This window comes from Vulpes vulpes, chromosome 6, assembly GCF_048418805.1.
Source record: "Vulpes vulpes isolate BD-2025 chromosome 6, VulVul3, whole genome shotgun sequence".
NCBI classification, from domain to species: domain Eukaryota; kingdom Metazoa; phylum Chordata; class Mammalia; order Carnivora; family Canidae; genus Vulpes; species Vulpes vulpes.
Window position 1 is genome coordinate 88,524,845 of NC_132785.1, and position 14,895 is coordinate 88,539,739.

Below are 14,895 nucleotides of genomic sequence, written 5' to 3' on the forward strand. Positions count from 1 at the left end.
TTTTAGAGAAGGCTTTCACAATTTTATTAGCAGTTCCCATCTGTTCAGGATGGCAAATCCTATTGATCGTTTGAACGTTTTATTTTGTTAAGTGGCAAATTTATTAAGGTCATTCCTTGGATCAAGATATGTCACTGATACCTATTTGGCAAAGGAGGATTTGAGAATGGATAGTTGTGTCCCTCTGAATGCTCAAGTTTTTTTAGTAGCATAGAGCCATCCATGATAGCTTATACAAGTGTAAAATTTTGTTCTGCCTATCCACAGCTACATTTCCCATCGCATCTCTAGCAGACCAATCTCCTTCCTCCACTCAGCTCATATAACACAGCCAGCAACAAGAACTGAAGTTAATTAAATTGAATTTCATTATTTTATTCAACCTGACCTTGACACCCTTTCTCTGTCTCCATTCACCTCTCCATCTTATGTATGGCTCTTTAAAATTTATTCTTTTTAATAAATACTTTCTCTCATACTATTTTGTCTCATCATGAGGTGTGGAGGGATACTACTACTGAATTTTTAGTCTAAGTAAACACTAACATTCTCTCTCTCCTATTTCAAGAAATTCTTTCTTAAATATAATATATACCTTCTTATCACAGTTTAAAACAGTTTCCCCTAAGTATAAGGCAATCCTTTTTTTTTTTTCTATGTAAGGTACAAGTACTTTCAGGATGCAAGCTTGAAGAATTGATTCTCCATAAGTCCTTTTGGTCAGTGGGAGGGGTTTCTACATGTACCATCATTCCTACAGCAAGATGACCAACTAATGCTTGGAACTGACTCATTTGTGAGTCATAGGTGAAGTGCTTTGAATATGAGATTCATCTAGAAAAATAACAAATTCTTTTGTTTTTTTTCCCCTAGAGTAGAATATCATCTCCAATATTATCATTATATTCACTGAAACTTAGAGGAATTTAAGGTTGAACATTTTAAATTTCTCACATGCCACCATTCTCCCACATGCTGATTATGCAAATATTTCCCCCATTCTCTTGATACCACTCTTTGTACTAATCTCATTAATGTTTATCAGTTGCCAATGTTTACCCACATTGGCAACTAATCATTTCAAAGACAACTCTTGAGGCTTTGAGTTTTTAATCAAGAAAAGGATAATTTAGCCGTATCAAATAAATAAAACATGTACCTGTTTGAGGAAGGCTTGAGATTTTAACAGCAAAACTGAACTTTCCATTCCAAAAGTGTGAATGCACCAATAGCCTCATCAATTGAGGCTCAAAACATTGAGTAGAATATGCAAAGCAGGCTCTTAGTATGTAGTATACTATATCCTTATACAGAGAAGTTAATGAAGAAATACAAGTCGTTTGTAGAGATTAGCATATTGATGTGGTCTCACCCACACAGGAGAACATTTGCCATTTATGGTGGGCCTCAGTAAGAGTGATGCATGCAATGTGGTACTTTGTAGGCTGTGAGGTACAGGGAGACACAAGATCACTGTCATCTTCAAAGTATGTGTTTAGTGCCCTCTGGAGGTAAGGAATGTGACTCACGCCTGGGTTTAGGCAAAGGGCCTTAAATAATGTCTGTGACTGCCCTGCATTGACATGGCCAAAGTGGGCAAAGAGTGTTCAGAAGAGTGTTCCCTAACTTTGGTGAGCTCCAGTTGTGTGAGGTGGCATCCTAGTGATCCCATGGGCACCCCGGGTACTCTGTTCTGTACAGTCCCTCTGTGACTTTTGCTTCTATGTGGTAGGAAGCAGAGATCACAGAATTTGCCAAATGAATTCATTAATAATAGCCTTATAATTAATAATTATTGAAATTAAAATTTTAGAGTTGGCCCTGCAAGGGCAGTCAAAGGTTTCAAGTGTTTCAATGTGCCTATTTTTTTTTCCAAATGTTTTCATTTTAATGGACTTACAGAACCTCTTGCCAGTAGTTTTGTTGGGATTGAGCTGATTATTGGCTTAAATTTGTTGCTTTTTCTTTCTAGTAATTGCTGTAGCCAGTCAAATCCTCTATAGTTATTTTTTAAAATTTTGTGAGCTTGGATAGGTCTGTCTTCCACATATACTCCCTCCCTCTCCCTTTCTTTCTTCTCTATCCCCCAGATCCATCTAAAGCAAAGAAAGGATTACTAGCCTGTTTTCAGGCAATGGAAAAATAGCTTAAGTAAGCAATCTGACAAGCCAGTAATGTCCCTAGTGTAAATTTGTACTCTGACTGATATGACCATTTAATTAAATTTTTTAATCAACATAATGGGAACACAACAGGCAGTACATGGTAAATAATAACAAAGATGATGATAATAATGATAATGATTCTAACAAAACCCAACAGTACAGTTGGCTTCAAAGTCAAACATCCTGTATATAGTTATAATGGAGATACAGAGGTTCTCTGTAAAAATGAAATGTTGTAAAAACCAGTAAACTTTATCATTATCTTTTAGCATTCTTTCTGGGTAATTTTATTGGTATGTTCCTTTACCAACTACACATGGAAATTAAAGATTAGATTTTTTCAAAATATTTTTAATAACTATAATTTTTTTTCTTCCAGAGAATCTTAGAACCGAAAGGTAACCAAGAAGATATCTGTCACCTCATATTATTCAGCATATGAATTTACTCTAAAATATTGGAGCAATATACATTTAAGATGATTGTAGAATTATTTCAAATTCTGAGTTGCATAAATAAAAATAATTCTTAGATATTTCTTTGGGCTTACTAAAAGAGAAATGACATTTGTAAGTTCCCTGAGAAAAGCACAGACCTTATTAATGGCACATTTAAGTGTCACAAATTCCCTGTGAGGACATTTTAAGGCCTTACTCAGGTCAAGAACCCAGGAAGAATGGAATCAAAACATATACCTCAAACAAAACACCTGGGGGATCTGGTTTTTTGTGCTTATTGTGGGCGATATTGCCCAAGTAGTCCCAAACACAAATTAGGAGTATTTCTTAAAAGCTCAAAAGCATTTTTTCCCCTTCAGTAGCTTTCTGACATTTGATTAGTTCACCACATTCTGAAAATAGATAGTTGTCTCCCAGTGTTTTTTTTTTCCCAAACCACAGAATAGTATTAACTGTAATTTACATTTCAAAGCATTCCTAAAATACAGTCACAGCTGCATACAAATGTCTCAGAGCCTTTTTACGAACTTTAAAAATAGCTCACCAAACTTTGTGAACTATTTTATAGGATGATCAATTAAAAACTCAAGCCACTTTCCTAAGTTCAGAGACAGTCACATCTGTGTATAGACTAATTCTATACCCTGTACTCTGGTATTACAGAAGTTAAGTCCCGAGGAGCACTTCTTCAGTGGGCTGGGTGCCACCATACTTGCAGGCATTCTTTCTCAATAACAATAATAATAGCTAACATTTCCTGAGGACTGTGTGCTAAGTGCTTGGCAATGCTCTGGGAGGTGACAACTGCTTCTGGCCTGATTTTACACACAGGTGAAAGTAACTGAGTCATAGACTTGCCCACAGTTAGAGACCTGGTAAGTAATAAAGTATGTCCTCACACCCCGTTCTCTATGACACAGAAGCTGGGCTCTTCACCTCTCCGCTCCAGCTTGTCTCAGAACCAGAACCATTCAATCTGCTCAAGCCATCAGTGCTTTCAGAGAGGGGCATGAGCAGATTATAAAGACTGTCTTTATACACACTCACTTTCCAGCATCCCCAGCCTTTTGGATTGCTCAAGAAGAGAAAGTTGCCAGAAAAATACACACACAACTCTCTTCTTTGTCAGCAAAAAGTAGGCCCCTAGAGAACTCTGCCAAAGGGAAGCGGAAGACCATAAGATTATCCCTGCCAGCCTGTGAGTGATGGGTTAGCCAACAAAGACAGAAAGAAGTACTGTGCTTGGCAAGCGAAGTCTATAAAAGGCCAGTCTTTTCTCACAAATCTGAGTAGCAACAGAAATGACAAGAAAGGGGAAAAGCAGAGGAGAAAAGCAGAGGGAGGGGGACTTGGAGGCTGGGGTCAGTACTCAAGGTGTCAGCACTGCTGTCTGTCTTTAGCAGTGACGTACAATTTGCTGAAAACAGCAGAGAAACAAATCACTCAAGATAGAAGACAGAACAGCTTGGCTGCCGTGGGGTACAACCTGCCACCTGCTTGTTGTTTCTGTAGCCCTTTGGGATCTGGGGCAGGGCACTCCACCCTGGGCAGGGTGGAATGAGAGCAGGCAGCTGCCTCCACTCCACTCTGTGGCCCTGGGCGCCTTGGTGCGCCCTGTTGGGGCAGGTCACCTGTACTGATGGACTGTCACCGGGCCAGACATGACATCTCAGCCATGAGTAAAAAAGCCGCTCCTGTGCAGTCTCTGTGCCCACAGCACAGCCCATAATGGATTTTCACCCAGTTTCATTCGGCAGAGACAGCACTAAGCAGGGGGCCCTGGGGGGCTTTCTCGCCCCTTTGCCCCTGTCTGATATGGATAAATGATGCTTTCTCAATCTGTGATTCCCTTTTCTGTTCAGATCGCTGCCCTTATGGCTCTCCCATGTAGAAAACCCAGAGTTGCCACTACAGTCACTATATGATTTATCGGTTCACTGTGTTCAGTTTAAAGATGCCAAGAAAGTGTCTGAAATGTTTTAAAAAAGAGATTTCCACTGAGAAAAAGTTAATGTTTGGTGACTACATACTGAAATGGCTGGTCTACTCTTTAGAGGGAAAATCCAGCTGTCCAGCTCATTTCCTGTAGACAGCTGTGGTTTCATTTTATTTTTTTATTTTTTATTTTTTTATTTATGATACTCAGAGAGAGAGAGAGAGAGAGAGAGAGAGAGAGAGAGAGAGGCAGAGACACAGGCAGAGGGAGAAGCAGGCTCCATGCACCGGGAGCCCGACATGGGATTCGATCCCAGGTCTCCAGGATCGCGCCCTGGGCCAAAGGCAGGCGCTAAACTGCTGTGCCACCCAGGGATCCCTGTGGTTTCATTTTAGACAGCTCTATGTGATTCAAATGATATTTGGGTTCCACCATCACACTAAAAATTCTAGGTTTCTAAAGGGTGTTAAGTGAAAGGCTATAGTGACAATGTTTTAGTAATGTTAGAGCAGGTGATGGAAACAGGTTTGAGCTTATTCAAAGACGAACCTATCACTAGGTTTTCCAGTTAGGTCTAACTAAGTGAGACTAGTGATAGGTCTTACCTATCACTAAGGAACAGGAATGGCGTCTCTGGAAGGAGTGTTATAATCACCAGCCTCGGTTCTCTGTCCAAACCAACAGCCAGAGGCTCTCTGAACATTAGAGACCTATGCAATTTGCTTTACAAACTTCTGGTCCAGATTTAACTTCAAGCCTTGCAGTTTTCTTTATGAAGGACTCTACTGTGCCTCTCCTGCTGTCTCGTCAGGAATGCTCAGAGAGACCTGGCCCTGACAGAGCACCAGAGAAGGTCAGGCCAACAAACGTCATGATTGCGGGGAGCCCTTAGGAGCTCTCCCAGGCTTGGACCTTGTTACCCTCAGCTTGCCTCCTGCCTGTTTCAGTTCTGCAAGCCTTCAGGGTGACCCCTGGGCAAGTCACAAAGGCAGGGGAGAAAGGTTTATATTCCAGCCACATTATTAATAGCCCTGACTTTGGGGAAGGAAGAGAAGGTGTATGGCTCTAAATATGTTTTGCAGCAGGTGGGCAGTGGAAGAGGGAGCCTCTTAGAGGAGGGAGCTAAAGCTGGGGTTTTCTTACTTTTGGAGAAAACTGTGAAGCTTCCCTGGGGAGTGGTTGTTCTGTAGCATGCTGCCTGGCCCCTGCCTTCTTCCAGAGCCCCCTGGGGCTCAGGGTCCTGGTGTGTGGCTGAGGCACAGAGTAAAGTTGGAAGGTTGGTGACTCTGCTTCTCAGGGCTCAGAATGCCTGTTTTACTGCAGGTCTTGTCCAGGACTCGTACCCTAGTTAGCACCTAGTTTATTGCCTTGTTTCTGGTACCCATGGAATGAGTACTGGCCCGGCTTGAAGTTCCCTGCCACCAAACTTGAGTCACAAATCTTGTAAGCTGTGTTTTCTTATTTCTTCACTTTGAAACTCTTCCTTGGTTCTCCCACTTGAATCTCATTTGTTTAGATGGGGCCTTCCCTTGTTCTTCAGGGACTACAGCCTGTTCTAAACTGCTGGGGTATCTGATGCTTACAGGCCTTTTCATGAGCTCCCTTGAGGTCATATCCATTCTGTGCTGCCCACTATTGAAGCTCCCTGATGTTGACTGCCTAACCCCAACAGAGAGCCTGGAGTTAGACATCACCTCACCTTGTACCCTAATCAGACCAGCACAGCATATCCTCTACCCTCCACACATTGGTAGCTACCCTGGGGCTTACTGGCAATGAATGCGGACCTCTGTTGACTGCTTACTTCTCATCTTTCCAGCCTGCTCTCACATCTTGTTGCCCTGCTCCAATGGGGGCAATGGATGGGGTATCAGATGTCTCCAGGAAGACCAATCTTTTTGCCAATAGGGCCCCAGATTTGTAATCAATTGATTCCACTGTGTGATGACAAAAGTCTGCAGCTGTCCCATTGCACAGTTTACTTCAGAAGTTAAGACAAATCTTGTTTGTTTTCTGGAAGGTATGGTTTCCAATCCTATTTCAAAAATACATTTTGCCTCTGTATGGTCACTCTGGTCACCCTGTCTAGAACTTCAACTTCCTTCCCCAGTATTCCCCATTCCCTATTCCTTATTATTTTTCTTAGTGCTTTTTTACTAAATACTGCATATCTTACTTACTTATCTTGTTTATTCTTTGTCCCTTCTGGTGGAATATAAGCCTTATGAGGGCAGCAGTTTTTATTATTTAATTATGCCTGCACCAGAGCAATTCTTGACCCAGGGGAGTCACTCAACTAATATCAATGAGGTAAATTAGGGAGTGCATGGTGAATGAAGGGATGCTGGCTTCTTGCCCTCTGGGGCATTGGCCACCCAAGACTGTGGGCATCTGGCCTACCCATCTAGCTTGTCCATCTTGTTCCCAGGAGCTGGGCTCCTTGGCTTTCTGCTCTCTCCATGGCACAGCACTCACCTTCAGCTTGTGCTCATGCTCCTTGTTAACACGTGCAAGCAGCTGGGCTTTCCTTCTGTTAAGGGCATCGATGAGGGCATCACATTGGGCCACCAGGCAAGCCTCAAACTCCACGCTGTTCTCCTGCATGAGAGAGCACATGTCTTAGCCCCAAAGCACCTGGGTTCCTTGGGCTGCCAGAAAAAAAAGAGCTCCCCTGTCCATTTGTGGGATGGAGATCCCTGCTGAAGGAGATAAAAAAGAACTCTGTCCACAATGCACATTTAGCATTTTAAAAATAACTGCACAAATTTCATTCTACAGTGGTAATATTCACTTGAATTTTACATTGAAAAGGATAAGCATTACTTAATAAATTAATTTTTATCAAAAGGAGATCATCTCCACAGTCCACATTATATTGCATAAAATAAAGCTTGGTTTGTAGAGCTGAACAGGAATCCTTCTGAGGGCTGGCATATGTCTACTTACGTATGGTGGAAGGTGGCATTCAGAGAGGTTGGCTGCCTGAAAGGGTGGGGTATTGTGAAGGCAGGAGAGTTAAAGAATCATTAAATTCAAGAAGAGAGAGAAGAAAGAGGATGGCAGTGGTCTTCAATATTAAACAATAATCCAATAACAATAGAAGTTTATTAGAATAATCATGGGCAAATTACAAAAGTACTTGCTCCTTTCATTAAGGAAAGCAAATAGTTAATGCACATAGCTAGCTGATCAAGAACAACTGGTACATGTAACAAGCATCATTCAGCTATAAAAGTCAAGCCATGAACCAACTGCTTGTGGGAGAAAACTATGTTTGAAATGAACTATAAAAAAAAAAAAAAAGAAAAGAAATGAACTATAGCTTCTCCATGATGTTTAAATTGAATCCTGGATCTAACTATTGACTTGATTTAAATCTATACATGCCATAGACATTTTCTTTCAAGTAATTCTCTCCTAAATCATAAGGATTCATTAACAGTAATCCTTTCAATAAGTTACATGTATAATTTTAATTACCAAACCATAATCTGAAAAACAATTGTAACAGAGAAAATGAAAGATGAATACTCACATATTCATGAATAGCACTGAAAAAATAGCATCCAACTGAGTCAACCGTAAGCTTTTGGGGACTGGCGAGGAAAGAACAGCTTAGCCTATCAAAATTTAATTTATTCCCCAAATCATAAAGAACTTAATATAAGGATATACTGATAGATATCTGATAATTTCTCAAGTGCAAGGTCTTCTTCATTTAAGGTGTGCATTAGTAATTGCTAAAGCAATGACTCCTACGTGTAAAGTTTCAGCTTTCATGACAATTGCTTTTGAGTACTCAGAGAAGTCTTATGGAAAACATCACTTAAGAGCTCTCTCTGTCCCATGCAGGGTAATATTGGGAGGATGAGGGCAGGCTTCTTACAGGTTCTGATTTAGAGCAGAAAGAAAGCTTTGCTCTGACGAAGAGGTGGGGTGCAGAGGCAAGAGCAGAGAAGAGACTGACTCTGTTGCAATAACCTCTGTTGCTCTGGGAAACAGAAGGAAGTGTGCAAGTGGTAGGTTGTTGGGGAACCAAAAATTTTAACATGAGCACACATGCAAAAAAGGATGAGGAAGTCAGTGTGAGATGCTTTGAAAGGCTGGCTTACATTTAAAAAGATATTTCTACCTTCACATGGGTTAAATATTAACTCAGACAGCAATTTACTGGAGGCCAGAGTGAAGGTTATTTCTGTGGGGCAACCTCAAAACATAAGAACAGTAAACAGAGAAGGTCATTATTTAAGCATCTTGTGCAGTTATTGGCTTCTTCCCTTTAGCAATAGTGGAGAATTCATGGGCTCTTAAATGCTGGCTGATCTGTGTGTCATTGTGTTCAAATAAAGTAATCTGAAATTATAGCTACCAAGGGGGCTCATGGTTGGAAAATACTTAAGTATCTAAGTAGAGAAGAAGCATTACTATGCCAGGAGGGAAGGAAGGAGGAAAGGAAAGAAGGAAGGAAGGAGGAAGGAAGGAATGAACGAAGGAAGGAAGGAAGGGAGGAAGGAAAGAGGGAGGAAGGAAGGAAAGGATGGAGGAAGGAAAAGAGGGAGGAAGGAAGGAAGGAAAGAAGGAAGGAAGGAGGAAATGTGACCTGTTTGTTACCATCAGATAAGATATAACTATTGGAAGGTGTTTTGGGAATCTGAAGAGTTTAAAAAATGCAACAGTTATGACTCTGAATTCACAAGGAGACCTCTTTTCTAAATCCAGAGTAATAGAGGACCTCAGTCCCAAAGACAGGAACTATTTGGAAAACCAGGCTGTGTTGCCACCTTGTTGGCAAAATATAACCACCTTGAGAAGGGGGCATATTTGAGTTGATCTGTACTCATGTTTGTATTAGAAGAGACAGAGGAGAAAAAAATAATTGGAATTTCCCCACAACACACAAAAGTAGAAGAAATAGACAAACTTCCCCACTACACAGCTACATCTTAACCTGTGGAGGTTTGCTTTCAGTCTCAGGTGCTGCCAATACCTGGATCTGCTGGACCATGTTGCGGAGCTGCACCAGAAACTCCTTGGCTTCTTTGGCCCTGTCTGACAGTCCATTCAGCGCCTGAGACAGCTGGCTCTGCAAAGATAAAGAAGGAAGCCATGGAGCTGTAGTCATAGAAAGTAGCAAAAAGATTGTACAGAGTTGTTTCGATCCAAGACCCCAGCGTCTTCAACCTCCTCAGATTCTTCTTGTCAGAGCTTGGGACATGTAGTCAACATTTGTAAAGAGGATTCTGGTAATAAAGGTATCCAGACATCCTTCCGCAGGCTCCTGAGAACTTTCTCTTCTGAAGCAGTGAAAACTCCGGGCTATCGCAAAGGGCCTCACCACCTGATATCTGCCTGAAATTACTTCATCTCATTAATTAGTTAATTAATTCAGCAATAATTTATTTAATTTAAAATTAAAAGAAAACAGTGAGTCAGATGATTTGATAATCGCCAAAGTTATTTAGGCCAAAGTGCTATTGGTCTGGGCCTGAAGTAGGAAGATTAGAGTCAAGAACAGGATGAGAAGAATGAAGGGTTAGAGCACTGGTGTGACTCTCTGGGGCCGCTCCAATGGAATGACAGATACAAAAGCCACAACTGCATTCCTCCTCATCAAGGTTGCCTTTCTTCTCCCAATTGCAGCCCTCCCTGTTGCCCTTACTCCTCTCTACCCCTAAACCAAGGCAGACTCTTCCTGATTTCCCACACTGTCCTGTCCATATGGGATGCAATTCTGTTGGACGGCTGTGTGTGCATGTAAACACTTGCTTTTTTCTCCAGCCTCTCTGCCTGCTGGGGTGGCCACGGGACACACTGCTAAGTGATGAGACGGAAGTGGCTGTTGGCTGGAGGTAAGGAGGGTTCTGAGAAAGCTCTTGCTTTTCTCTCACATGAGACCAGTGTGTCTGGTGCAGCCTCTGCCCTTGTGTTCCCGACTTTATGGTAGATGTCTTAGGACTCTCACTGAGATGGCCAACGTGGTAAGGGAGGAGGGTTGGAAGGAGAAAGAGCCTGGGTTCCAGGGGCAGCTTTGAGCAGCTGGATAACCCTTGAAATCTCCTACCACTAGGCTTCTTGTCTATGGGGAACATTTAACTCCCAGTTAAGTTTCTGTACTGGGGTTTCCATTACTCCCAGCCACTACCATTGTACTTAATGCAAGAGTTCTTCTAGCAGCCCAGGCATATCCTTCCATCTCTCCTGTAAATTATAGAGACAAACTCCTTTCCCACAATACCTTCTTTGAAAGCTAAAGCCCACTCTCTTCCTTGCCAACACAATACTTTAACCACTCTTCCCTTTCAAGTAAAAGGACAGAATCTTAAGATTATATCTCTTGATCTAATGAATGTTTCTCTTGTCTCTTTTTAAAAAACTTTAAATCCAGTATAGTTAACATACAATGTTATATTAGTTTTAGGTGTATAAGAGAGTGATTCAACAATTTCATTCATTACTCAGTGCTCATCAAGCTAAGGGTACTTTTAATCACCTTCAACTTACCATATGTAATTCCACTACTGGATATTTATCCAAAGCATACAAAAACACGAATTGGATAATATATACACACCCCTATGTTTATTGCCGCATTATTTATAATAGCCAAGATATGGCTCAGCCATAGAAAAGAATGAAATCTTGCCATCTGCAATCACATGGATAGAACTAGAGAGTATAAGGCTAAGTAAATATTTTTGTCTTATATTTGCCTTATTAAATACAAAGTTGGGCACTGGATGTCCCCAAAAATATGCATGCCAAATGCTTAATAGAAGCAACGTGGGGTGGTAGAAAGAAATAGGCCTTGGAAGGGCTCAAATCCTGCCTCTGTCCTTTACTAAATGTGACCTTGAGAAAGTTCCCTGTGCCTGAGTTACTCCAACGCAAAAAAAGCATAATAATGTTTTGTCGTTGGGTCATTGTGAGCGTTTAGTGCATTTACCAATGTAAAAGCTCCTGTTAGCTAAGGGTAATGGCTAAGGGATCTACTCTGAATTCATAAATGCTGCCAGTTACTTGCTGAAAACCTTTTATAGATAGTATTACCTCCTCCAAAAAATGAGAAGAATATTACTATTCTTGGGTGTTATGAGCATTGCATGAGATACTAGATTAAAGCCCCCCCCCAAAAAAAATAAAGCCCAGAACCCCTCTGATGCATGGTACATGATTAATAAATGTTGGTTGTTATTAACTCTTTTTTTTTTTTTAAGATTTTAATTATTTATTTGAGAGAGAGACACAGAGAGATAGCATAAGCATGAGAGGGGGGAGGAGCAGAAGAAGATGGAGAAGCAGGGAGCCTGACATGGGGCTTGATCTGGGGCTTCAGGAACCCGAACCAGAATCATGACCCAAGCCTAAGGCAGACGTTTAACCGACTGAGCCACCGAGGTGCCCGGGTTGTTATTAACTCTTATTCATCTTCTTTCTTCCTGCTCACAAATGCCTGCAGCCTGATGGGGGAGATTCGCAGAGCATATTCCTGGAACAGGATCTGTTGGAAAACATCCTTCATCACTAATACTTTGATCTATGTACTCAGACTCAGGGAGGCTAGACCAACACAGCTGAGTAAAAAAAAGCACAAAGTGAGCCTACAATGCTGGAAGGACCACTCAATTATTTATTACCAGGTTTCAGCTGCTCCCATAATTTGGGGTAAAAGCTTTCTCCTAAAGAACTTTTCCCAAGTCCAGGGGATGGAGGAGGGTAGGAGGGTCTCATTTAGAGGAGCAGGCAATAAAATGAGAGACATATTCTTAAGGAGACATTTTTCTTTTCTTTTTTTTAAAAGATTTTATTTATCTGTTCATGACAGACACACACACAGAGAGAGAGAGAGAGAGAGAGAGAGAGAGAGAGAAAGGCAGAGGCACAGGCAGAGGGAGAAGCAGGCTCCATGCAGGGAGCCCGGTGTGGGACTCAATCCTCTGTCTCCAGGATCAGGCCCTGGGCTGAAGGTGGCGCTAAACCGCTGGGCCACCGGGGCTGCCCAAGGAGACATTTTTCATAGTTACTTTAGAACTCATATCCCTTTTTCTGAATGAGCAAAAGTTTGCTGGCTACCACAGTTTTCTTCCCCCTTTTATTATAATCTCTGTCTTAGTAACCACATTTGGATATTGGAATATAGAAACCAAGTTCATTCAGCTATACAGAACTGAAGCTACATAATTTCTTATATCCCCACCTGGCAATTAATTGTACAATATGAGTTAGACCTGACACCCATAAAGAATTGTTGACCAGTCACTGCTATCCACTTAGAAAATAATTATTCCATAGTATGCAAATAGTGTTGGCCTCATCCACTCCCAGGTTTTTATATGGCAAAGCAATAAGTGAGCTGAAAAAAAAAATCAATTCGTTTGCAGATTACCTCTCTTTGTGTCTATATTCAGTCTCAAGAATGCCTTCTATCTGGTTAATGGTTCTGGTATTTGATAAACAACTGCATTATATGATAAAGATCTAAAAACCTTTTTCTTAAGTTTTGCCAACTTGTAGAAATTGAGCAGGAGACAATGAAAAATCTTGGAAACTATTTATCACTAGAAAATGTTCTTATTATAAGGATTTATGTGTGCTTGCTTTTATAGGATAGTCTTTTGATCACACTTATAAGCTACATCTGATGTAGAAGAACATTATTATTATTGATTGATTTTGTTTCCCAGAAGCATTTAAATTTCTGCTCCGGGCTCACAGAAATGTTTTGTATTCAGGACCACAGACCAGCCCTGTAAATTTATATCAGAACACCAAAGATGCAAATATTTAGTGTGTGTTTTCATTACAGCACCTTTGGCTGTATATGTACCCATTAGAAGCAGTTTATAATGCCAAAGCAATGCCATTCTGATTTCCTGGATAGTTGTTTTCCAATTTTCTGAAAAGCTGTCATGATCAGAAAGTGAATGAGAGTGGGGAAATGTAACCAAGGAGGCAAGAGCTCAGAGCATGCTCTGAATCACCAAATCTTCCATCCCAGAAAAAACGGCAAGTTGCTCAGAGCGTGAAGGAGAGAAACAAAGCATTCTACCTCCTCCCTCCTTTCTGTGCTGCTTTCTTTCCAACTTCCACCCAGATTCCCCTCACATTCCAAAGGAGTGAAGGTTATAAGGGATCAAGAACTCAACCTGGAAACCCTGGGGGAGGACGGTCCACACCCTATTATTATTTAGGCTTGGTAGATGGGTATGGGATTCATTTCCTCCTGACCAACTCCTCCGTTGGCTGAGCATCTGCCGAGCTGCCAAGTATGCCCACATGGAGGATGGTGTCTCTTTTCCTCGCTCTGCCATGAACATCATTCATGTGTCATTTCCTCCCTTAGTTTACTACAAATATTGGATGGAGACAATTGGGACACATGAAGGAAAGCTTCCTGGCATCTGTGATCTGAAGTTTCAAGCATGGGACGGGTCAAAAAGGATCAACCCCAAAGAATTCATACAAAACAGATGAGGCCACACGCAAGCAACAGTGGCTTGATAGTCCCTGTGACTGTCACAGTGCACTCCACTCAGGTGCTATGGCCGATGCCACCTCCTTCTCAGGTACCAGGGTCAACACAAAATGCAGAAGCAAAGTGACAGTTGATGTGATGTGACTCTGAAGTAAGGCCCCTAGGAGAAGAACAATTTTTTCCTGGAAGAAATGCTGATTTTTAAGTCTTACTACATTAAAAAGTAAAGGCAATGGGGCACCTGGGTATCTTAGTTAAGTGTCTGCTTTCAGCTCAGATCATGATCCCAGAGTCCTGGGATTGAGCCCTGAGTTCGGCCTCCTGCTCAGTGGGGAGTCTGCTTCTCCCTCTATCCCCTACCTGCCATTCGTGCTCACACTCTCTCTCTCAAATAAATAAATAAAATCTTCTTAAAAAAGTGAAGGCAAAAAATTCTAGTAAGTTATGAAATATTGATCATTTCTTATTAGAAGAAGGGACTGAAAGGTGCTTCTTTTTATTTTTTAGCCATTAAATGGATATTTTCTTTTTGTTTATTTATTTATTTTTTATTGGTGTTCAATTTGCCAACATATAACATAACACCCAGTGCTCATCCCATCAAGTACCCCCCTTAGTGCCCGTCACCCAGTCACCCCCACCCTCCACCCACCTCCCTTTCTACCACCCCTTGTTCGTTTCCCAGAGTTAGGAGTCTCTCATGTTCTGTCTCCCTGAAAGGTGCTTTTTATGTGCATCCTATTTAATCTCAATCACTACCTTGCCATTTTGCAGACGCTCAGAGTTGAATTTAGTTTTTACAACTCACATATAAAAGAGCCCTAGTCTGACTACAGAGTTGTGCTCTTTGCTTCCACCGTCCAA

The 14,895-nt window shown here is 41.4% G+C and overlaps 1 protein-coding gene across 20 annotated transcripts in view; it reads right to left on the reverse strand.

Moving 5' to 3' along the window:
• Positions 1-14,895, reverse strand: part of TRIM9 (tripartite motif containing 9) — a 109,233-nt gene that overhangs the window by 39,479 nt on the left and 54,859 nt on the right. For all 20 annotated transcript variants that reach the window (XM_072761549.1, XM_026000713.2, XM_072761542.1 and 17 more), the window contains exons 2-3: positions 9,547-9,642; positions 7,035-7,157 (exon numbers count right to left, since the gene is read on the reverse strand). In XM_072761549.1, coding sequence (XP_072617650.1) covers positions 7,035-7,157; positions 9,547-9,642 — 219 coding nt within the window. The remainder of the gene's footprint in view (positions 1-7,034; positions 7,158-9,546; positions 9,643-14,895) is intronic.